General features: G+C 40.5%; 2 protein-coding genes across 2 annotated transcripts; one reads left to right on the forward strand and one right to left on the reverse strand.

The window, feature by feature from the left end:
* The first annotated feature begins 885 nt into the window (after window positions 1-885).
* LOC148122880 (olfactory receptor 5L2-like) lies at window positions 886-2,132 on the forward strand. The gene is made up of 2 exons (XM_087896707.1): window positions 886-1,392; window positions 2,055-2,132. Exons 1-2 carry the CDS (start codon window positions 886-888, stop codon window positions 2,130-2,132), a joined length of 585 nt encoding a protein of 194 aa, XP_087752833.1.
* LOC148122881 (endogenous retrovirus group K member 13-1 Env polyprotein-like) lies at window positions 1,358-23,222 on the reverse strand. The gene is made up of 4 exons (XM_087898494.1): window positions 23,099-23,222; window positions 13,913-14,039; window positions 13,657-13,717; window positions 1,358-3,003 (listed from the first exon to the last, which is right to left on the reverse strand). Exons 1-4 carry the CDS (start codon window positions 23,123-23,125, stop codon window positions 2,349-2,351), a joined length of 870 nt encoding a protein of 289 aa, XP_087754620.1. The 5' UTR covers window positions 23,126-23,222; the 3' UTR covers window positions 1,358-2,348.
* Window positions 23,223-23,291: the final 69 nt, after the last annotated feature.

Raw genomic sequence — 23,291 nt, forward strand, 5'->3', positions numbered from 1 at the left:
GCTCCCTAGTGCTGGAAATAGAGGTATGAACCACCACTGCCCAACTGATTTATATGCTTTAGCACATTAAATAATTTACAATAATCAGTAGGCAGTCTTCTTAAAGATTTTTGGTCAACATCTTGATTAGAAATTATCTTTCAATTTCCCAAGAGATTCAAACCAATATATTGTAAAAGTCATTATATATATATATATATATATATATATATATATATATATATATATATATATATATATATATTTAAGCTGAAGACCCATGAACAGAAGGTGGAAAATAGCACTCAAAGATGTTTATTTACTGAAGCATGACTGGAAATAAGTCTTAAAATTACCAAAATCTGTGTGATTATTTCACAGTTGTAAATGACAGTATAGAAACTAACTTCATTCTCCCAATTTTAGAATAACAGAAGCAAATAACTCATCACATCAGTCATATAAGTTTTTCTGGAGACAGTAAAGGCCACCTCTAAACTTAGAAGTTAATTCCAGGACCTTAATGTTTTGAAAATATGGGACTCGTTATCTAGATGAGACTTCTAGGTGGAAGGAATATAAATCTTAGAGATCAGGGAGTTAAATAAAGCATTGAATAAGTAATGCTTCAAACTTTTTCCTATAATGTCACAATTAAGAAAAAAGTAAAACCATTGCATACAATGCACAGATCTTAATTTTGCTTTGCTGAATTAAACTGTACACTTTATGCATTTCTATTATCAAGGCCTTGGTCAAGGATAAATTCAGATGTACATTTTCTTATATCATTACAGATATTTACAACCCCACAACCAGAATCTGTTTGGAACAGAGAGGCCAAGCTACATTTTAAAGTACATTAATAATGTAGTTCGTTTCTCCAACCACTTTTAAATGTAACACATGGTTGAGGGAAACTGCACCTCTGTGGCACAATTCATTCTCCAGGGATTGTCAGATGTCCCTGAGGTGAGTGTTGTCCTCTCTTTGGTGTTCCTTCTCATTTATGGGGTGACTGTCTTGGCCAACCTGGGCATGACTGCCCTGATTCACGTCAGCTCCCAACTGCACACCCCCATGTACTTCTTCCTCAGCCACCTGTCCTTTGTGGATTTCTGCTACTCCTCCACCATAGTGCCCAAAATGCTGGCTAACATCTTCAAAAAGGACAAAGACATATCCTTCCTGGCATGTTTGGTCCAATTCTATATATTTTGCACATGTGTGATCACTGAAATCTTCCTATTAACTGTGATGGCCTATGATCACTTTGTGGCCATTTGTAACCCACTACTGTACATGGTCATCATGTGTCGACGTCTAGTTCGTCGGGGATCCCCGGGTAAGAGTGCCGAACAAACCAGGACACAGGGGATGCAGGGCGGAAAACAGCACTTGCATCTGCATGCTGTATGTTTATTAAGTTATCCTTTTATACACTTTGGAAACAATTGCTTCAATCAACAGTTTTACCTAAAAGAGGAACTATAGATCATGAGTTAACCAAGAACTTATTTAGATTATGCACACAAAGCAGCTTAATGTAGCAAGAGTGGTCTGGGGGCTTGCAAAACATTCTAGCCTATTTTAAACAAGGGCCTCTAGAGACATTATCTCACTGTCCCAATCTATTCTAAGATTTCCTTCAGTGAGTAGAATAGTTGCTTCAAGCTGAGACTGCAACCTCAGGGCAGCCACTTCCACAAACCTCAGGGCATGTGATACTTGCTCTCAGAATTAAAGGTCAGAGGGCTTGTCACTCTGAAATGTCCCATAGCATTCCATGGAACTTCTCTTAGATTCCAAGGTAGTACTCAACACCTCCCCTGGCGCGGGTGGCACGATCCCTGCATTTTATAACACAGTCTCCAAATCTCCACAACTTCTTCTTTTTTCTTTAAATTTTTAAAAATTACTGCCTTCCACAGAGTGACCAGTGAGCTATGTGTGGACCGAATGCAAGCGAAGTATAAAATAATAATCAGGAGTAGGAGCACGAGTAATACAATACCCATGCCTCCCGCAGTATGGGACAGACTTTGTAAAAGACCTTGAGGGTCTAATCCTTCCAGCTGCTTCAGGAACGCATCAGCCAAGGCCGGAACATCATCATGCTCAAACTGTCAGCCAAATACCTCTTGTATGTTTAACTGCAGGCTATTAATAATCTTAGAAGCAGATATATTTCCTTCTAAGTATTGCTGAATTAATTGCCAATCATGTTCAGAGTCATTATAATGCAAGCTGGTCACACAAAAAGTAGTGGAATTCCAATCACACCTAACCCAGATTTGTCTTTCTATAACCAAAACCTTCTTCCCAAACCAGTTAACTGTTTGCTTGAGAATGTTAATTTGAGTCTGCAGTCATGTGTCAATCTGTGTTTGGGCTAACCACAGCTCATGGGAATCTTTATGCCATTGTTCAACAAAATGCTTAGTCTGGAGGTAAGTATGTAGAGCCATTCCTGACATGGTGGCTACCGTGGCTACAGCTATAAGACTTAAAACAACTGCCAGAACCACTCCAATCATACGCTTAGTGTGCTTAAGAAGTTTGGTAAAAAATTCCATCACAATAGTATCAACAGGATTCTGGGACCATTCCGGGCCCAGTTTAATGGGTAGCCAAATATGGGTTCTTTGTTGCAAAAGCACAATGCTGTCCCCAGGTTGTAAAGAAACAGAGGTATTAAGACATGAATACAAACGGCAAGAGGGGCAGGACATTCCTAGCCCAAAAGTAACCTTTCCAACAAGAAAAACATACGGAAAAGGCACACAGGCAGTAACATTATATTTTTGAAAAAGGGTAAATGAATAACTAGAAGCAGATTGAGCAGTCCCACTAAATGATCCATTAAACAGCAAAACAGGTTTCAACACGGCAGCAATCTTCCAAAGGTGTGTCTGCACAGCTGCAGGAGCAGAGAGCGAAGCCATCCGCAAATCTGCAATGCCACCATCTCCCCAGGCCATCAGGCGGGAACCAGTCACGATACCCTCTTTAGGGTCAGGCATCCTAGTGGTTTGAGATAAATCACACAATGTCAAATTCCATTCAGATCAAGTGTTAATAAATTGTCCATATGGTCCCCACGCAACGTAGGGGCCCATGCGCTTCCCAAACTTTCCTTGACATTCTTGCCAGGAAAAGTACTGATGTCTCAAATCAACATATGTAAAGTCAGAGCAATATGGAATAGTCAATTCATCAGCAAATTTTACGTTATTCCAGGTCACATTAATAGACCAAGCGGATACCTGCTGTAGCCAAGTGCGTGATGTTTTAGTACGATTCCCAGGAAGCAGCCAATGCTGCCACCCAAATGGCAAGCAAGGAGGCTTGCCAAGGCAGATGGGCAAACCTGAGCCTGTATGAGAAAAATTATAAGCACTTCCATCATCTTTGTTAAGGTGTGTCAAATTGCCCCAAGAAGGGGGGGGCAAGATGGCTGGGTAAGTAAAGATAGATGCGTCCACATCTCCCCAAAACACCGGCTCAAACAAAGGTGGATTAGGGATATAGGTCCGGTAATTTACTCCCGCTTCCACAGAAGAGGTTACAGACAACAAAGCACACATAGCCAGAAACAGGTTTTTCACGTTAGGTGTTTTGCCTGTACGAGCCAAAATCTTTTGTCCTTCAAAAGTTAATTTTTTAATTTGCCCCCAACTAGGTAAAGGTGTGGCCTGATTATGTCGAGGTCGGCGTCTACGTGGTTGAAGAGTCAGCTGCGCCATGGCCTGCACAGGAATATCAGGTGGTGTAGACAATGGGGGGCTCTGATTGCGAGCCCTCTGGTGCAGATATGGAGCCATTCTTATCGGGTCATGCCTGGATCCATTGTGCGGGTATCCATTGTTGTTGTCCATTGCCTATGGAGATAAGACCATATCCCCTGCCTCTATGTATTAACACTCCTGGCTGCCATTCGGTATCCTTAGCCAATTTTATCCATACTGATTGATTCAGATGTGGATATCCTTCTTTCTCTGTAAAATGTTTCTCTGCTCTAGTCAATATCTCTCCTTGTGGTAAATTTAGAAAATTCAAAATAAACAGTGTTTGATGTAATATAGTTCTTGCATTATTCTGTAAGGTGTAAAATAATTCCATTCCAAAATCCTCCTTTTTAATTTTTTAATTTGCATTTTTAAAGTACCATGAACATGCTCAATAAGGGTCTGACCCTGAGGATTATATTCAATGCCTGTTTTATGAATTATATTATGCAAGGCACAAAAGCGTGCAAAATGCTGGCTGGTATAAGCAGGTCCATTATCAGTTTTTAAGATGGCTGGCACACCCATAATTGCAAAGGTCTCGAACAAATGTTGAATAACATGTTGTGTGCATTCTCCAGGGAGAGCAGTGGCCCACAAAAATTTAGAATAAGTATCTATGGTCACATGTACATAGGATAAGCGACCAAATGCAACTACATGAGTAACATCCATTTGCCACAATTCATTGGGAGATAAACCTCTAGGGTTAATTCCAGAAGGTACAATGCGAAGATGCATGGGACGACAAACAGGGCAATCTTTAACTATTTGTTTTGCCTGCTGATATGGAATTTTATACTGTATATGTAAATGGCCAGCATTGGAATGATACAGGGCATGGTCTTCTTCAGGAGTAATAAAGGCTAGTAATTTAGTTACCTGAGCATTTCCATAAGTAATAGGCCCAGGCAAGGAAGTATGAGAGCGAACATGGGTAATATATAGTTTGTTATTGCGATGCTGCAATAAATGCTGTAAGGATTTAAAAAGAGATAAGGATTGTTTTGGGGAATAAGTAACTGCATTATAAATGTTTTGTACCACGCCTACTACATAGGCCGAATCTGCTACAATATTAATTTCACAAGGAAATTCCTGTAATACCTTAATGACTGCAAATAATTCATTCTGTTGAACTGACCCCAAACCTGTATTTTGTACTCAATACTTATCAATGGTCCAATAGGCACTTTTTTGAAAAGAGCCATGTGTAAACATGGTGGGTGCTGCTAGGGGATACCTAGCAACTATGTCATTTATAACAAATTGCTGTCTGCGGAAGCAATCCCATAATTTACTAGATGGAAAATGATATTCAATATTACCAGTAAAGGAGGCTAAAGCTATTTGAATTCTTGAGATGTCTGTAATAAATATTCAAATCTATCCTTAGCTAATGGAACAATTATAAATGCAACATCCATACCTGTTAGAGTTATAGCCCTCTGTCTACCCTGCTCAATTAATAAGGCAATCTGCTGCTCATAGGGCATAATATTTTTTGCAAAGCGATGTTGAGTATAAATCCATTCAGCTGGGCGCAGCGCTTGACCAAGTAATGCGATGGGATATTTCCATGTATCAAGAATATAAAGAGTTAAAGGCTGCAAAGGATCAATACGTTCTAAAAAGGCTTCTTTCAATTGTTGCTCATATTGTAACTCTACTTCTGCCTCTTTGGTGAGGTTCCTGGGGCTAGTAAGAGAAGAATCTCCGTGTAACAAAGAGAATAAATTATGTAACTGATAGGTAGGTATTCCTAATGTTGGGCGAGGCCAATTAATATCCCCTAATAATTTCTGAAAATCATTTAAAGTTTGCAAACTATCCCTTCGCAAGGATACCTTTTGAGGGCGAACAGTAGTACGAGATACTACATACCCTAAATAATTTACCACCAAATCTCTTTGAATTTTCTCTGGAATGATTACCAAGACAAAAGGTTCAAAATAAGTGGGCAAAACTTTTAATAGGGATTCCAATTCCTCAATATCTGGTCCAGCAAACAAAATATCATCCATATAATGGGAAATATATAAACGAGGCCAGAAATGACGCACCAGATTCAAAGCTGCATCAACGTAAAGTTGACACAATGTGGGTGAATTCATCATACCCTGAGGCAGAGTTTTCCACTGAAATCGATGATGGGGACCACAATGAGTAATTTGGGGCAAGGAAAAAAGCAAATCGTTTTTTATCCTCAGGGTGCACGGGGATAGTAAAAAAACAATCCTGCAGCTCAATAACAATCATAGGTCAATTTTGAGGAAGTGCCACTGGTGATGGAATGCCAGGCTGCAAAGCTCCCATGGGAAACATGGAAGCATTAACCCCCCCGTAAATCAGACAGCAATCTCCATTTACCAGATTTCTTTTGAATAACAAAAATAGGTGAATTCCAAGGGGAAGTAGAGGGCTCTATATGACCCTTCTGTAATTGTTCGTGTACTAAAGAATAAGCGGCTTCCAATTTCTCCTTTTTAAGAGGCCATTGCTCAATCCACAGAGGTTCTTCCGAACTCCACAAAAGTTTTATGGGTTCCATCTGTGGAAAGAGCAACAGCAAGATTTCCTAATACTAAAATTGAATGTGAGCTCCCCATTGCTCCAGCAGGTCTCGTCCCAATATAGTAATGGTTACTTCCATCACATAGGGTTTTAACACCGCAACCTGGCCATCCTCAGACACTATGGAAACAAATGTTGTAGCTTGACCAATGGAATTGACAGGAGTGCTACTTACTCCTCTAATTTGGCAGGGGACAACCTGATAAGAGATGGACAAAGGCCATTCCTCCAAATTTATAATAGTAATGTCAGAACCAGTATCTACCAGCCCAAAGATACTGCGTTCTGCCAGTTGAATTTTTAGCTTAGATTGTACTTTTGTTATCTGAGCTGTCCACAAAACATTTATCTCATCAGTACTACCAAAACCCCCTTTTTGGCTTGCTGCTGAATAGCCAATAGGTAGATAAGGCAAAAGTAACAACTGAGCATACGATCTCCTTTAGCAAACTGGATGTCAGCTGCAGCTGACATCAAAATTTGTATTTCTCCTTCATAGTCTGCCTCTATAATGCCTAAATGGACATGCACCCCTTTTGCATTGAGACTGGATCTTCCTGTTATGAGCGCAAACATCCCAACAGGCAGGGTACCATAAATGCCAGTTGGAATATGCTCGGGAGAGTCCCCCAGCCCCTGCTGAGAAGGGCGTTGCTATAAAGATATAGGGTCTTTCTGTCCCTCCGATCTTTTTCCCAATCTGAGGCTTGGATGATAGCCTATCTTTGTCATCATCTGTTGTGAAGCTGGGGAATACTCATTACTGAGTTTAAATCCCATGTCTTTCAGCAGATCCCTCCCCCACAGGGAAACGGGGAGCTCTAGATCATAAGGCTGAATACTCCCTGGATGGCCTTCATCGTCGCTCCATTGCAACTGTCTAGCACTCATATCTGGGGCTTTTGCATAACCCAGGCCTTGTAAGGTTTGAGAGGAAGTTTGAATCGGCCATCCTGATGGCCAATCCTTCTTGGCTATGATGCTTTTATCAGCACCTGTATCCAACAGGCCAAGAATGCACTTTCCATCTACTTTAAGCGTTAAAACTGGCTGTTGGTCCAAGTCAAGGGACTAAAAGGTTAAATCTGTGCCCGAGAAGACAAAACCTCTATTTCCTCTTTCTGCAGGGCCGGCTTCAAACCTCCCATGAAGACTGGGAAGGAGTATGAGCTGAACAATCCGATCTCCAGGAGAAATAGCAGAAATGCCTCTAGGTGACTCCACCATAATTTTGACTATTCCAGTATAATCTGGATCTATAACTCCAGGATGAACTCTTAGTCCCCTCAATGTTGCGGAAGACCTCCCTATAAGTAACCCTACTGTTCCTAAATTAAGAGGCCCCTTAAAGTCCAATTCTACAAGCTGGACCCCCATTCTAGGGGTTAATACGAGCGTGGTGGTAGCACGGAGGTTCAGTCCTGTTGAGCCCACAGTGGCTCTCCGTGGTCCTTTGGATGTCGGAGAATAGGCCACGACCCCTGGCATGTGTCCCCATTCTGACACTCAACTGCCCCATATATTCACAGGCCCTGGTGGTGGGGGCCCCACTGCCCATTTCTCGGATGGGAGTCTGCAGGCGTCTGAGGCAGAGGCTGGCCATTTATATCCTTTAGAGACCGGCACTCATTTGCCCAATGTTTCCCCTTTTTAAATCTTGGACATATGTCTGGCTGAGCTGAACGTTGACCATTAGGCCCTTGAAGGGTGCCTCCTCTTTCTGGACACTGCCGTTTTAAATTTCCCACTATGACACACTTAAAGGCACCTGAAGCTGCTCTTTTTCCTTGTGTTAGTTGAATCACTGCTGCTGCTAGGCCTGCATTTGTAAGCGGACTTCCCAATTCTCTACAAACCTTCATCCATGCCTCAAGGTCTCAGCTTTTGTAAGGGGTTATAGCATTTCTGCAATCCTTCGTGCATTGTTCATACACCAGCTGTTTTATCAGTGGCATAGCCTGATCTGGATCCCCAAAGAGTCTGCCTGCAGCCTCAATCATGCGAGCAACAAAGTCTGAAAATGGCTCAGTGGAGCCCTGCAGGATCTTAGTAAGATTACCACTCACTTCCCCCTGGTTGTGCAAGGCCTTCCAGGCTCTAATGCCAATTCTATTAACTTGTTCAAAGACTTGAACTGGGTACCCGGTCTGCTGATTGGCAAAGCGACCCTGGCCAAGTAGCATGTCCCTCTACCAAGCATGGTTTTCTACTGCTTGATTGGCAGCTGCTTCCTGGTTTGCAAACTCTATCAAAAAGGCTCTCCAGTGACTGAAGGAGCGCTTGATCCAACCAGATTCTCTGGAGGAGGCTGGATTCTCTGAATGTGGCTGGCCTGAAGTCTTTCTAAAAGGCCATTGACAATGACTCTGGGACTTGTTTCCTCTGTATATTCTGGATTTTTGGGGATCCAGTCTGATTGGATACTCACCTTCCTGGTCCTGGAGGGAGTGGGGAGGAACTTGAACTACCGACAGGGCAGGAAACCCTGACTGCTCTTAGGGATGGAGAGGGAAGAGGAGAGGGAGTGGGGGGAGTGGGAGGGTGTTGGGAGGAGGGGCGAAAATGGAAACTTTTATATTTTAATAAACTTTGAAAAAAAAGGCTCTGTTGATCCTCCCAATCCAAGAACAAGGGAGATCTTTCCATTTTCTGGTATCCTCCTCAATTTCCTTCTTCAAAGACTTAAAGTTCTTGTCAAATAGGTCTTTCACTTCCTTGGTTAGAGTAACCCCAAGATATTTTATGCTATTTGTGGCTATCGTGAAAGGTGATGTTTCTCTGATTTCCCTCTCAGCTTCTTTATCCTTTGTGTATAGGAGGGCCACTGATTTTTTGGAGTTGATCTTGTATCCTGCCACGTTACTAAAGGTGTTTATCAGCTGTAGGAGTTCTTTGGTAGAGTTTTTGGGGTCGCTTATGTACACTATCATATCGTCTGCAAATAACGAAAGTTTAACTTCATCCTTTCCAATTCGAATCCCCTTGATCCCCTTATGTTGTCTTATTGCTATTGCTAGGACTTCAAGCACTATATTGAAGAGGTATGGAGAGAGTGGACAGCCTCTCCAGTATAGATATTGTCCTGGGCTCAAACACGCACGAGCAAGCCCACTCCAACCGCTGGGTGTCATGCAATATAGGTTCAGGGCTTCTATCTGTGCCACCGTGAAGGAAGCGCTAGTTCCATAAGTTCTTACAGACTCAGCCAGAGATTTAATAATCTTAAAATCTAAAGGATCCTCATATCTGTTCCCTTGTGGATCCTGAAACACTGGATACGCTAGTGATAGCTCAGTTCTCACCACTTTCCAGACACCCGGACAAAATGTGCATCCGGAGCTGTCCTGGCCTCGTCCCACATAAGGTGGAGTGGTGGAGGGTGTCATGGAATGAGGTGTCGGAGCTTTTGAACCTCCTTTCTCCTTTTTTCTCTCCCTTTTTCTTAATTTTCCCTTCTCCAATTTTTTTTTATGAGCACCTGCAGCTCCTTATCTGACTCAGCAGATTCTGGATATCCTCCCTCTGACTCTTTTAATTCAGAGAGGTCTGGGTATAACTTTCCCCACTTCTGATGGTTCCTTTCACTGCTTGCCTTCTCTGACATTTCTGACCATTCCTCCTGCAACATCTCCAGCGCTGCCTGGCCATCTTCTACTGCTTCACTGCAGTGCTGGTCCTCAAGACAGCTTCTAACTAGTTTCCAAACTGGCCTAACCCCACCCTTAAGGGTCCCTTGCACAAAGGCAAAATCTAGGTCTCTCCCTAGCTTCTCCCACGATGATATCGAGAGACTCCCTGAAACGGCAAACCAGGGTACAATGGTATCTCACTCGTTCAGAAACCTCTCCAAAGTGCTTCCTTTTATCTTTAAATTCTTTGAACGTAGCAGTTCGTTAAGAGCCAAGAAAATTGGCTGTGACTGAGAAGCGCCCATATTTTTCCTTTTACTTTTGGTTCATCAACTTGCGAAACCGCACTACGCTCTCTTTATCTAAAGAGTAGAGCAATTACCACCCCCCCACGCTCTTGTCGCAGTTGTTCTCTCTTTGTTTACAGAGTAGAGCAATTAAGCCATGCTCTTATTGCGGATTCCCAACTTACCTGGGAACTTTCCAGTGTACTGCCCTGGCTGCAGAAATTTCTGAGTCCTTGACAAGAGGGGTCTCCATAGGGGCCACCACTTGTGGCGTCCGCTTTGACCAGCAAAAAAGACGCAACACAGACTCTTCTAACTGCAGTTTATTCAGGAACCTTGAACAACCTTCTGACCCCGGGGAAAACCCCCTCAAAGCTAGAATAGCCTCTGGGTAGCCAACCCAGCAAGCCACATGGGAAATGGGGATAGGCCCAGGTACGCAGAAGCAAGCCTGATTACAAATTTTGGCCAAAAATGGAAATGTTTATGATTAGAGAGCACTCATTGATTGGGGGGATGAAAGGCAGAAGCCAGTGCGATCTTTAAGGCGTGGCACAAAGCAGCTCTCTACAGTTTCTCTCCAAAATGGATTCTTTCATGACTTTGTAGATTACTGAGACATGCAAAGGCTTTACCACACTGATTACATTCATAGGGTTTCTCTCCAGTATGGGTTCTTTCATGACTTTGAAGACTACAGGGCTGTGCAAAGGCTTTACCACACTGATTCATAGGGTTTCTCTCCAGTATGGGTTCTTTTATGTTTTTGAAGACTACTGTACTGTGCAAAGGCTTTACCACATTGAGTACATTCATAGGGTTTCTCTCCAGTATGGGTTCTTTTATGTTTTTGAAGATTACCGTACTGTGCAAAGGCTTTACCACACTGATTACATTCATAGGGTTTCTCTCCAGTATGGGTTCTTTTATGATTTTGAAGACTACAGTGCTGTGCAAAGGCTTTACCACACTGATTACATTCATAGGGTTTCTCTCCAGTATGGGTTCTTTTATGTCTTTGAAGATGACTGTGCCGTGCAAAGGCTTTACCACACTGATTACATTCATAGGGTTTCTCTCCAGTATGGGTTCTTTCATGACTTTGTAGATGACTGTGATGTGCAAAGGCTTTACCACACTGATTACATTCATAGGGTTTCTCTCCAGTATGGGTTCTTTTATGACTTTGAAGACTACTGTACTGTGCAAAGGCTTTACCACACTGATTACATTCATAGGGTTTCTCTCCAGTATGGGTTCTTTTATGACTTTGAAGACTACTGTACTGTGCAAAGGCTTTACCACACTGATTACATTCATAGGGTTTCTCTCCAGTATGGGTTCTTTTATGTTTTTGAAGACTACTGTACTGTGCAAAGGCTTTACCACATTGAGTACATTCATAGGGTTTCTCTCCAGTATGGGTTCTTTTATGTTTTTGAAGACAACTGTACTGTGCAAAGGCTTTACCACATTGATTACATTCATAGGGCTTCTCTCCAGTATGGGTTCTTTCATGACTTTTAAGATGACTGTGCTGTGCAAAGGCTTTACCACACTGATTACATTCATAGGGTTTCTCTCCAGTATGGGTTCTTTTATGACTTTGAAGAGTACAGTGCTGTGAAAAGGCTTTACCACACTGATTACATTCATAGGGTTTCTCTCCAGTATGGGTTCTTTTATGACTTTGAAGAGTACAGTGCTTTGAAAAGGCTTTACCACACTGATTACATTCATAGGGTTTCTCTCCAGTATGGGTTCTTTCATGCATTTTAAGATCATAGTAATGTGCAAAGGCTTTACCACATTGATTACATTCATAGGGTTTCTCTCCAGTATGGGTTTTTTCATGCCTTTTAAGATCACTGTAATGTGCAAAGGCTTTACCACACTGATTACATTCAAAGGGTTTTTCTCCAGTATGGCTTCTTTCATGACTTTGAAGACGACTGTGATGTGCAAAGGCTTTACCACATTGATTACATTCATAGGGCTTCTCTCCAGTATGGGTTCTTTCATGCCTTTTAAGATCACTATAATGTGCAACAGTTTGACCACACTGATTACATTTATAGGGTTTCTCTCCAGTGCATATTTGTTTATGCATTTGAAGATGACTGTGATGTGAAAAGGCACTACCACACTCATTTCCTTCATAGCATTTCAATCTAGTATTTGTTTTTTCATGACTGTGAAGATGACTGTCCCATGCAAAGGTTTTAAAACATTGAGAATATGCAGAACACTTTTTTCTAGTTTGACTTTTTTCAGGCCTACAATGATAATGGTACATGTGAAAGCATTACTACATTTAATACATTGTTGAATATTTTTATCTGATTAAGTTAATTTTACAATTTAGTCCTATTTTAAAGAGGAATTATATGTTAAGGTTTTATCCCCATGTTTACAATATTGTTTTTCCCCTTTATTAAGGCTTGCTTTCCATCGTTGAAGATAACTGATAACAGCCTTTAATATATGGTTCACAACTACAGAATATTTTTTTCTGTATGAGAACATTCATATATTTGAAGAGAACTGAAAAAACTCAGAGCTTTACCACTCTTATTGCATTTATAACATTTCCTATACTGCGAGTGATGCTACATTTGTTAAGTGAATTAGGACACAGAGAAGTTTTTACACAGTCCTAGTACTCATGGTGCTTTTCTGAAATGTCAGTTTGTTGATATATTACTTGTATACGGGTTCATCAAATTCAATAAGTATACTTAACATGGGGACTGCTACATATTTTCTATTTGTTCTGAGAGAGGTATGATATATCTTTTCACATCCCTATGCTCATGTGTCTTGTATCCAGAGTAATAAATGACGTACCTAGTAAAGGAAGAATAACAAATATAAGATTTCCACATTGAGTTCACACAGTTTGACTTTGTGTCCTCATAAACTTGTAGTATATGGATTAAGGCAACTCCAAAACAGCTGCCCTTTGATTCGTAACTCTAAATGCCCCCTCACTAAATTTAACACAGTCACAAGTGTATGGGTTAAATTACCTTTTCTATGGACTGTTAGTGTAATAGATAGTTTTAGAGATATACTTATCACCTATTCAACATGCATATCTTTTATAATATGAATAATATGAGATAAGTGGATTGACAACTTTACAATAATATAATAGTTCTCATTGTACTATGATTCAAATGGTAATATAGGTTAAGACATTGTTTTCTTAACTTCTTTCTTAAAACAATGGCTTGCAAATGTAGTTCACCTATCTGAAATTAAGGTATATGATTTTGTGAGAATTTAATAAACATCAATGCACTTTATTATTTACACTGTTGCTTTTGTTTAAAACATATAGGATTAATTACAAATTCTTCAGAGGTACATTTGTATCAGCTTATACATGAAAATTACCTTTCATGTCTTCTAGAATTTTGACAATGTTCTTCAAAATTATGGTCTTCCCAACTGTATCCTAAAATAGAATGCCAGAAATTGTATGATTTATATTAAAAATTGTAAAAAAATTACTTACCATTTGAAGCAAACCTTACAACCATGCCTGATTTATTTACCCCATTCTTCTTTTTTAACCATATTACAAAAGAGCATCAGTAACCAATGAATAATTGTCGCCTTGTATGAAACATAAAAGATAATACAGTCTTACCTATAGTACTGAGGTTTCTGTAGGTCTCTACCATGACATCTATGTAGAGACTCTTCTGGGAAGGATCCAATAAACTCCATTCTTCCCAAGTGAAGTTGACATGCACGTCATCATAGGTCACTGAATTCTAAAATATCACATACATGTGTACAAAAGAAAGTATAATTTTGACAACACTGTAAATGTATACTTCTTTGACAGTATAGTCATATAATTCTGGTGCTCCCCATACTTATTCCATGACAAAGAAATCATAATTTAATCACCAAGACACTTTAGAAGCAAACTGAATAGGAGGTTCACCTCTGCCATTTCTGAACCCTTTGAATAGGATATCACCTTGCAAGAGAAATGCTTACTAACCAACAATGAAAGATACATAAACAGAACATCAGTACAGAGTACAGATAAGAAAAATTGTATGAATGATTAATTCCTAACTACAAAAAAGATAATAAAATGAAAAGGCTGGATGCATTGATTCATGCCTCTCTAATCTTTACACTCAGAAAGCAGAGGCATGTATATCTATCTGCCTCTGAGTTGAATACCAGCCTAGTCCATGAAATCACTTCTAGGGCAGTCAGAAATACATGTTAAATACCTGTTTCACAAGGAAAAAAATCAATCAAACAAGCATAAAAGCTAGAAATAACTCAGGTTTTTGCTGAAGTTTCTACAAAGAGTTATGCATTTGCTTCAACTCTTTATTCATCTACCAGAAACCAGAAGTGCCCCAGTTTAAACTGCAACATAAATGAGATTTTACTAAAAGGCACTGTGTGTTTAAAAACTTACAAATGGACAAATGAAAACAATAGAAATTAATATGCTGATTACAAAAAATCAACACGAACTAGGAAAGATGTCTCAACAGTAAAGAGTCCTCCTGGTCTTGCATACAGGTGGGCTCAAGGACTTACATGGGGGAATCATAACTATCCATTATTCAGGTTCAAGGTTTCTAATACCATCTTTTGATCAATGTAAAGACCAGGTACTCACATGGTGCATATCCAAGTATTCAGGTATAACACTCTTTTTAAAATAAAAATTCAAAACAAACAAAACAGGCAGGAAGAAGGTTATGCACCTGCAATCCAATAACACAGAAGGCACAGGCAGTATTAATGTCATGAGTACATGCTATCCTGGGAAACATAATGATACCCTCTGTCAAATTTTAAAATTCAAGATATGGGTGAAGCTCAGTACAAGAGCATATGCTTGATAGGAACAAAACCACTATGCAACAATATAAAAACTAAAAAGCCCACCTTTAATCCCAGGACTTGGGAGTCAGAGATTCTCTGAGTTTGAAGTCACCCTGATATATAGAGCTACTTTCAGGACAGCTAGGGCAACACAGACAAACCTTGTCTTCAAAAAATAACAAACAAAAATGAAAACAGTAGGCTACCAAACCACCTTAACACCAATTAGCAGCAAATTCTACTGAACTTTGTGTGATTTAGTGATAGAGTTTATGATGGTGGAAAGTTATGACAGCAAAAGAAGAAAGCTGACTGATTAGTTTCAACCACAATACAGCAGGCACAAAGAACAGGAAATGGGTTGAGGATGTAGAAACTCAAATTGTGGAATTCTTTCTGTATGCTGTGATTATCATTAGTTAATAAAGAAACTGCTTTGGGATTATAACAGAGCTTTAGGACAGAACTTAGGTAGGTGGGGAAAACTAAACTGAATGCTAGAAGGAAGAAAGCAGAGTCAGAGAGAAGTCATGTTGTAGAAGGAGTGGCGGGCAGCATTCCAGCCTGGCTCCTGCATGGCTAGCTTCACACCCAGAAATAACAACACACAAACTGTATTCATTTAAACACTGTCTGCCCCATTAGTTTCAGACTCTTATTGGCGAGTTCTCACATCTTGCTTTAACCCATATTTAGTAATCTGTGTAGCACCATGAGGTGGTGGCTTACCAGGAAAGATCCTAACCTGTGTCTGTCTTGGAAAGGAGTCATGGCAACTGTCTCACTGCCTTCTTCCCAGCATTCTGTTCTGATTACTACACCTACCTAATTTTTTGTCCTATTAAAGGGCCAAGGCAGTTTCTTTATTAACCAATGAAAGGACACATAGACAGATGACCCTCCTCCATCAGAGACAGACGCTGAGAAATTTACCTGGTAAGCCATAGACACATGACAATACACAAATTAATAGAAATTGATTAAATTAATATGTAAGAGTTAGCCAATAAGAAGGTAGAGCTAATGGGCAAAGCACTGATTTAATTAATATAGTTTCTGTGTGATTATTTGGGGCTGAGCAGATGGGAAATAATAAGCGGCTTCCCACAACAAACTGGTGCCCACACAGCAAACTAAAAGCCACTTAAAATCTTAGAGCGCTAGGAAAGGAATTCTAGATACTAAAAAATGAAGTTTAGCCACATTTATTTCCCCAAAAGGATTTTGCTTACTGGTAACATGCTGCGGCTCCTTTTAGAGAAGTTTTCCTGATTTAGAGGTAGCAGAAAAAAAGCTGAAGATTTTCATATAGTTATCCTACTGGATATTGGAAGTAGACAAGATTGCCAGGCAAAACGTGGGTGCACGGGGGTGTGCAGGGGTGGATGTAAGGGGAGATAGGTAGAGACAAGGGAGAAGAGGAGGATTTGGGAAAGCTGGGGGAATGGGATGGGTAGGATGGAGGAAGGGTGGATATGGGAGCAGAGAAGTAAATATCTTAATTAAGGGAGCCATTATAGGGTTTGCAAGAGACTTGATTCTAGAGGGGTTCCCAGGTCCAAGGAGAAATTCCCAGATTGTTCCTTGGGCAGCAGAAGAGAGGGTGCCTGAACTGGCCTTGTCCCATAGCCACACTGATGAATATCTTGCATATCACCTTAGAACTTTCATCTGGCAATGGATGGAGATAGAGACAGAGACCCACATTGGAGCACTGGACTTAGTTCCCAAGGTCCAAATGAGGAGCAGAACGAGGGAGAACATGAACAAGGAAGTCAGGACCACGAGTGGTGCGTCCACCCACGGAGACGGTGGGACTGATCTAATGGGAGCTCACCAAGGACAGCTGGACTGGAACTGGTGGAGCATGTGATCAAACTGGACTCTCTGAATGGGGCTGTCAATGAGGGCAGACTGAGAAGCCAAGGACAAAGGCACTGGGTTTTGATTCTACTGCATGGACTGCCTCTGTAAACTGTAAATATGTTTTGTTCCCATTGGTTAATACAAAAAAAAACTGCTTTGGGTTTATGGCAGCACATGATAGAGCAAGGTAGGAATTCCAAGAAAAGATAGAGGTGAAAGAAAGGAGAGTCAGGGAGATACCATGTAACTGCCAAAGGAGACAGATGCCAGATGGAACCTTACTGGTAGGCCACAACCATTGGCAATACACAGATTAATAGAAATGGGATAATTTAAGATGTAAGTGTTACTTAATAAGAAGCCAAAACTATTGGCGAAGCAGCGATGTAATCAACATAATTTCTGCGTAATTATTTCTGGGCAGCCAGGAAACAAAGAGCCTCTGTCAACAGAATGGTGTCAAAATGAGGCAACTTCATCAACAAAAAACCTGAGAGAGTTAAAAAAAAATCTAGACACAAAAGAACAGAGTTAAGCAAGACTTCTTGGAAGCCACATATTTTTCCAGATGGGCTTTGTTAGATGACAGCAAGTAAGGGTGCCACACCTCCTATAAGAGATATCTTCCTGACTCAGCATTGGCAACAATTGATGCACAGCTTCTTTAGGGAAGGGCTTCCTGCTTTGTGCTGGCACAAATAGCTCTGTCTCTTTTGGGAGGTACTGCACTGAAATGGGGACTGTGTGCACCATGTAACAAATTGCTTAATGGAGACATAGACGCACCAAGTTCCTGCTAAGCCAAACCAATATATATTTTAAAGGTATCTTGACTTCAAAATTTGGCTCTAAAGATATGTTGCTTTGGAAAAAAGGTTCTGCTTTTGTTTCTGCAGAGGATGAGAACCTGTTGATTCCTTCCAGAAAAAGGTTGTTTGATGGACCAAGATCCCCTGATAGGTTCCATGAACACTCAAAATTACTTAGACCAGAGTCAACAACCACTGGTCATTAATATCACTTAATATCAATGGACTCAATTCACCTATAAAGAGGCACAGACTTAGAGATTGGATACGAAAACAGGATCCAACATTCTGCTGTTTACAAGAAACACACCTCAACCACAAAGACAGACACCTACTCAGAGTAAAGGGTTGGGAAAAGGTTTTCCAAGCAAATGGACCTAAGAAACAAGTGGGTGTGGCCATTCTAATATCTAACAAAATTGACTTCAAACTAAAATCAATCAGAAGAGATGGAGATGGACATTTCATACTCATAACAGGAACAACTCATCAGGAAGAAGTCTCAATCCTGAATATCTATGCCCCTAATGTAAAGGCACCCACATATGTAAAAGAAACTCTTCTAGAACTCAAGGCAGTCAGCAAACCACACACGCTAATAGTAGGTGACTTCAACACACCTCTCCTACCAATAGACAGGTCAATCAGAAAGAAAACTAACAGAGAAATAAGAGAATTATTGGAGGTATCGAATCAAATGGACTTAACAGACATCTATAGAACATTCCACCCAAATAGGAAAGAATATACCTTCTTCTCTGCAGCTCATGGAACCTTGTCAAAAATTGACCACATACTCGGTAACAAAGCAAACTTCCACAGATACAAAAAAAATTAGTAACCACCTGTCTCTTCTCAGATCACCATGGATTAAAGTTAGAATTCAACAACAATTATACCCCCAGGAAGCCAACAAACTCATGGAAGTTGAACAGTCAACTACTAAATCACCCCTGGGTCAAGGAAGAAATAAAGAAAGAAATTAAAGTCATCCTTGAATTTAATGAAAATGAAGACACAACATACTCAAACCTATGGGACACTATGAAAGCAGTGCTAAGAGGAAAGTTCATAGCACTAAGTGCCCAATTAAAGAAAATGGAGAAAGCACACACTGGAAACTTAAAAGCACACTTGAAAGCTCTAGAAAAAAAGAAGTTGATTCACCCAGGAGTAGAAGACTGGAACTAATCAAACTGAGGGCTGAAATCAACAAAATAGAAACACAGAAAACAATGCAAAGAATCAACGAAACAAAAAGCTGGTTCTTGGAGAAAATCAACAAGATTGACAAACTCCTATCCAAACTAATCAAATAGCAGAGAGAGAACATGAAAATTAATAAGATCAGAAATGAAAAGGGGGACATACCCACAGACACAGAGGAAATTCAGAGAATCATTAGATCTAACTACAAAAGCCTGCATGCCACAAAATTGGGAAATGTACAAGAAATGGACATTTTTTTAGATAAGTACCATAGACCAAAGTTGAACCAAGACCAGATGACCAATCTAAATAGACCTGTCAGTCGTGAAGAATTAGAAGCTGTTATTAAAAATCTCCCTACCAAAAAAAGCCCAGGACCAAATGGTTTCAGTGCAGAATTCTACCAGAACTTCCAGGAAGAGCTAATACCTACACTCCTTAATATATTTCACAATATAGAAACAGGAGAGTCATTGCCAAACTCTTTTTATGAAGCTACAGTTACCCTGTTACCAAAACCACACAAAGACACAACCAAAAAAGAGAATTACAGGCCAATCTCACTCATGAACATCGACGCAAAAATTCGCAAGAAAATACTGGCAAACTGAATCCAAGAACACATTAGAAAAATTATCCATTGTGATCAAGTAGGCTTCATCCCAGAGATGCAGGGCTGGTTCAACATATGCAAATCTATCACAGACCAGTCAAGGCCCAGTCTTGCAGGAGTTGCAGGACTATCTATCCAGCACTGGGCAGCAGAGGCAGGATTAGGTGTTCAAAGTAATTTTCAGTTACATAGCATGAGGTAACAATATTATAAGCACATAGTCTCCCACACCAGGATGGCAGAGACTCCCCCTCCCCCAAGGAATCCACACTCAACAAAGCTCAGAGGCCAAGGGCCACTACCCAGGTCACCACACAAATTAATAGAACCTGTCTGGCTCATGGCCCATTCCTTTTCAAGCATCTCTGACAGCTCAGCCAACCTGCTCTTCCTGGTCTGGGGACAGTGGCTCCTACATTCACCATGGCATGGCTTTGTGGTCCTCCGTACAGCTCCCTTCAGCAGAACAAGAGAATCCTGTAAAGAATCTGTAAACTACCTCCTACTGGTGCTCCTGATTGCCTAGGAGAGTCCTTCATTTGCTAGGATCACCCATCCTGGCTTCAAGACATTAGCAATTACCCTACTGGGTGAATAGAGATCAAATGTCTCAGAGAGCAAAAACCCTCCAGGTTTGTCCTTCCACACTATGGTGAGACAAGACCCTAATTTATAGTTTAGTAAAATCCTCCATTCTCCTAGAGCACTTCCTGTACCTTCTCCAAGGCACACAGACCTATGTGTGCACATTCCATTACACACTCAATGTCCAATGTAGTCAACCCTTTACTTCATAGCTGGGAGTAACCAAACACATATAACCAAACACAGGACACATTCAAACAGTAATTGTTAAACAAAAAGAGGCCATGGATTAGAATATAATAAAAGGTCCATGGGAACAGTTGGAAGCAAGAGAGAGATAGTGAAAATAATGTAATTACAATATCAAAAAAATATGGTTAAAAAGTAGAAACAAACTTCATGGTCATGTGCTCCAGAGACTAGGGATCTGTATTACAGCACACCAAGTACAACTCACATCATTCTCTCAGGGTATACAGTCATGTTAAGCAGAACCACACCATTTTATCCAGTTCTTCTAGTTTGCTTGAACTACTGTAACAACAGTAATTTGGTTTAATAATAAGTTCAGTTTTTATATCGATTCTTGAATGCATGGTCTCTGGTATGTCACTTCTCATTGCTAATGTCAGCTACTGTCACAGCAGGAAAGCTTTCACCCTCTTTCTTGTCCATCCCTTTTTCTGTTGTGACTATGCTTGCTTTACAGTTGGTCAGTGAACTAAATTCTTACACCGGTCCTACTTCACGTATAAATTCACAATAAAATATGGAGAAGTTGGAGGATACTCTTTCACTAATCTATTTCTCCTTCCCACAGACCAGTCGAGGTCCAGCTTGGAAGGAGTTGCAGGACTGTCTTTCAGCACTGGGTAGCAGAGGCAGGATTAGGTGTTCAGAGCAATTGCCAATTACATAGTGTGAGGGAAGCCTGAGCTACAGGAGACATTGATATAAACCAGTTATTCTCAATCTTCCTAATGTTGTGATCCTTTAAAACAGTTCCTCCTGATGTGTTGAACTTCCAACAATTAAATTATTTTCACTGCTACTTCATAACTACATTTTTGCTACTGTTATGAATTATAATATAAAATATCTGTGCTTTCTGATGGTCTTAGGCCAGTCCTGTGATAGGGTCATTTGATCCCCCAAAGGGAGCCGTGACCACAAAGGTTAAGAAACCCTGCTCTAAACTGATGTAAATAAACAGCAGTTAAGACAAAATGGAATGAAATTATTAAACTAGGAAACATTGAAAAATATAGCAGTAATGCATTTAAAGAAAATGAATGTTAAAAATGATACCAATAATTGATGATTTAAAATGATTTTTAAAAACAACAGAAAACTTATCTATACTAAATCTGAAATGGAGTAGGCCCTTCCCTGATAGAGAGAATGCCATTAATAAGAGACTGTATGACTTTGTTCCATGTAAAATGTTAGCTACTGAGCGCTGTAATGTGATGGTGTTACAGTCAATCGCCTGTTTCTCAAACCTTTCAGCTGACTTGACTATGTCAACTAAGGTTGTACATATCTGCTTAGGAGAGTTGTCTACTTGGAAACAATATTTAGTAGTTCAAGCTATCCTCCCTAAATTGTACACCCACCAACTCTGTCTGCCTTGATTCACATGGAAGAAATTAATACATGAAGAGAAATTACAAAGAAAGTCACTCACCATGCCACATCAGTCCTTCTTTGTAATGAGACCCCTGCAGTGCAGCCTGTAACCTAGCCATTATCTAGTCTGTTTCCTCCTGCAGTGAACACAGAACAATGTTCCTCCTCTTCTGGTCTGAAGGGAGAAGCCATGCTCCACACACAAATCCTTTCCTGTTCTGCAATGGACAGTCCACTATGTGACGCAAACACAATTTTAGAACTGTGTGGTGCTGCAGACATGTAATCCAAGTTTTAGTGTTTAGTCAAGAGGAGAACAAGGGCAATGCCATGTGGGGCTACAGACAGACAGGGTTCAAGCACATCTCAATCAAAATAGGAGACCTTGACTCAAAATTAGTTTTCAAAAAGACTGGAGATTAATTCTACAATTAATATACCTTTATGTCACAACAGAACTTAAAGTTGGTTGTGACCCTGTAATGGCCCTTTGAGAGCATTTAGAAGCCAGTTTTTTAATGGAGGGATGGGTATTTGTGCTGGTTGTAAATCAGGTTTGTCTCCTTTATTATGGGATTGTAGCCGGTTAAAACAAACTTTTATATTTTATCATACTAATCTCTAACAGGTTAGAATAACATTACCTTTGGGGTATCTGGGGTGAAGCTCTTCCTTACCTAAATTCTACGTTGTGACTTAATGTTTCCCAAGAACTGGAAATTCTATTACCATCAATTCTACTCTACTACATCACAGTTTAGCAGTGGAGTGCTATTCTATACAGGAAATACTGTTTACAAGCTCCACAGAATTAACTCAGGATGGATCCTAAACCTAAATATTAAATATTCAATGTGCAGAACTTCTGGAAGATACTAGAGGGACCAGGGCTCTCTGACCTTGGCAAATCTGTGTTCCACTGCGACAATACAAGCACTAAGGGAGCCTGCATTTCACAGTGAAGTCAACAACAAGGGTATTTCAAAGCACAGTCCCGCTCCCAAATCTCTGACCAGGAGCAGTAAGGATAGTGAAGTCACTCAGAGGCGGCCAGCCAGCTCGGGAATTTCAAAAAACATGCAGAATCAAGCAGCATCACGCAGACCCTGCTGAGGTGTGCAGGACCAGAAGGACCAGGCAGAAACATGAATAACTCTGCACCTGGTCACCGACTCCTACCCGGCCAGAAGAAGATCCACAACACTGTCTCCTATGGCTCAGCTAGCTGCTTCTCCTGGTCTGAGAAAAGCCCCAAACTCACCACATTGTGATTTTCCAGCTTGTCCATGCTTTGCTCAGCTTACTGCACTCACAGCAGAGAACAAAAAACCAAGGACGCCGACTTCTCTTCAAAGTCAAGCTGGAAAATGGCCGCTGCCGGAAGAATCCTGCACAACTTATGACTGGCAGGTCACCTGAGGGCCTGATTGGCTAGCGAGGTCTGAGTGACAAGA

This window comes from Myodes glareolus, chromosome 2 (genome assembly GCF_982192425.1).
Source record: "Myodes glareolus chromosome 2, mMyoGla1.1, whole genome shotgun sequence".
NCBI classification, from domain to species: Eukaryota; Metazoa; Chordata; class Mammalia; order Rodentia; family Cricetidae; genus Myodes; species Myodes glareolus.

Excerpts from the sequence above, each read along its gene's own strand:
- LOC148122880 (XM_087896707.1), top strand. The coding sequence starts at position 886 with ATGGTTGAGGGAAACTGCACCTCTGTGGCACAATTCATTCTCCAGGGA. Across the intron at positions 1,393-2,054 it reads AGCACTTGCATCTGCATGCT|CTGCTTCAGGAACGCATCAG; the intron begins GTATGTTTATTA and ends TAATCCTTCCAG.
- LOC148122881 (XM_087898494.1), bottom strand. The coding sequence starts at position 23,125 with ATGGACAAGCTGGAAAATCACAATGTG. Across the intron at positions 14,040-23,098 it reads AGCTGGAAAATCACAATGTG|AATTCAGTGACCTATGATGA; the intron begins GTGAGTTTGGGG and ends GTGATATTTTAG. Across the intron at positions 13,718-13,912 it reads CAGAAACCTCAGTACTATAG|GATACAGTTGGGAAGACCAT; the intron begins GTAAGACTGTAT and ends ATTCTATTTTAG.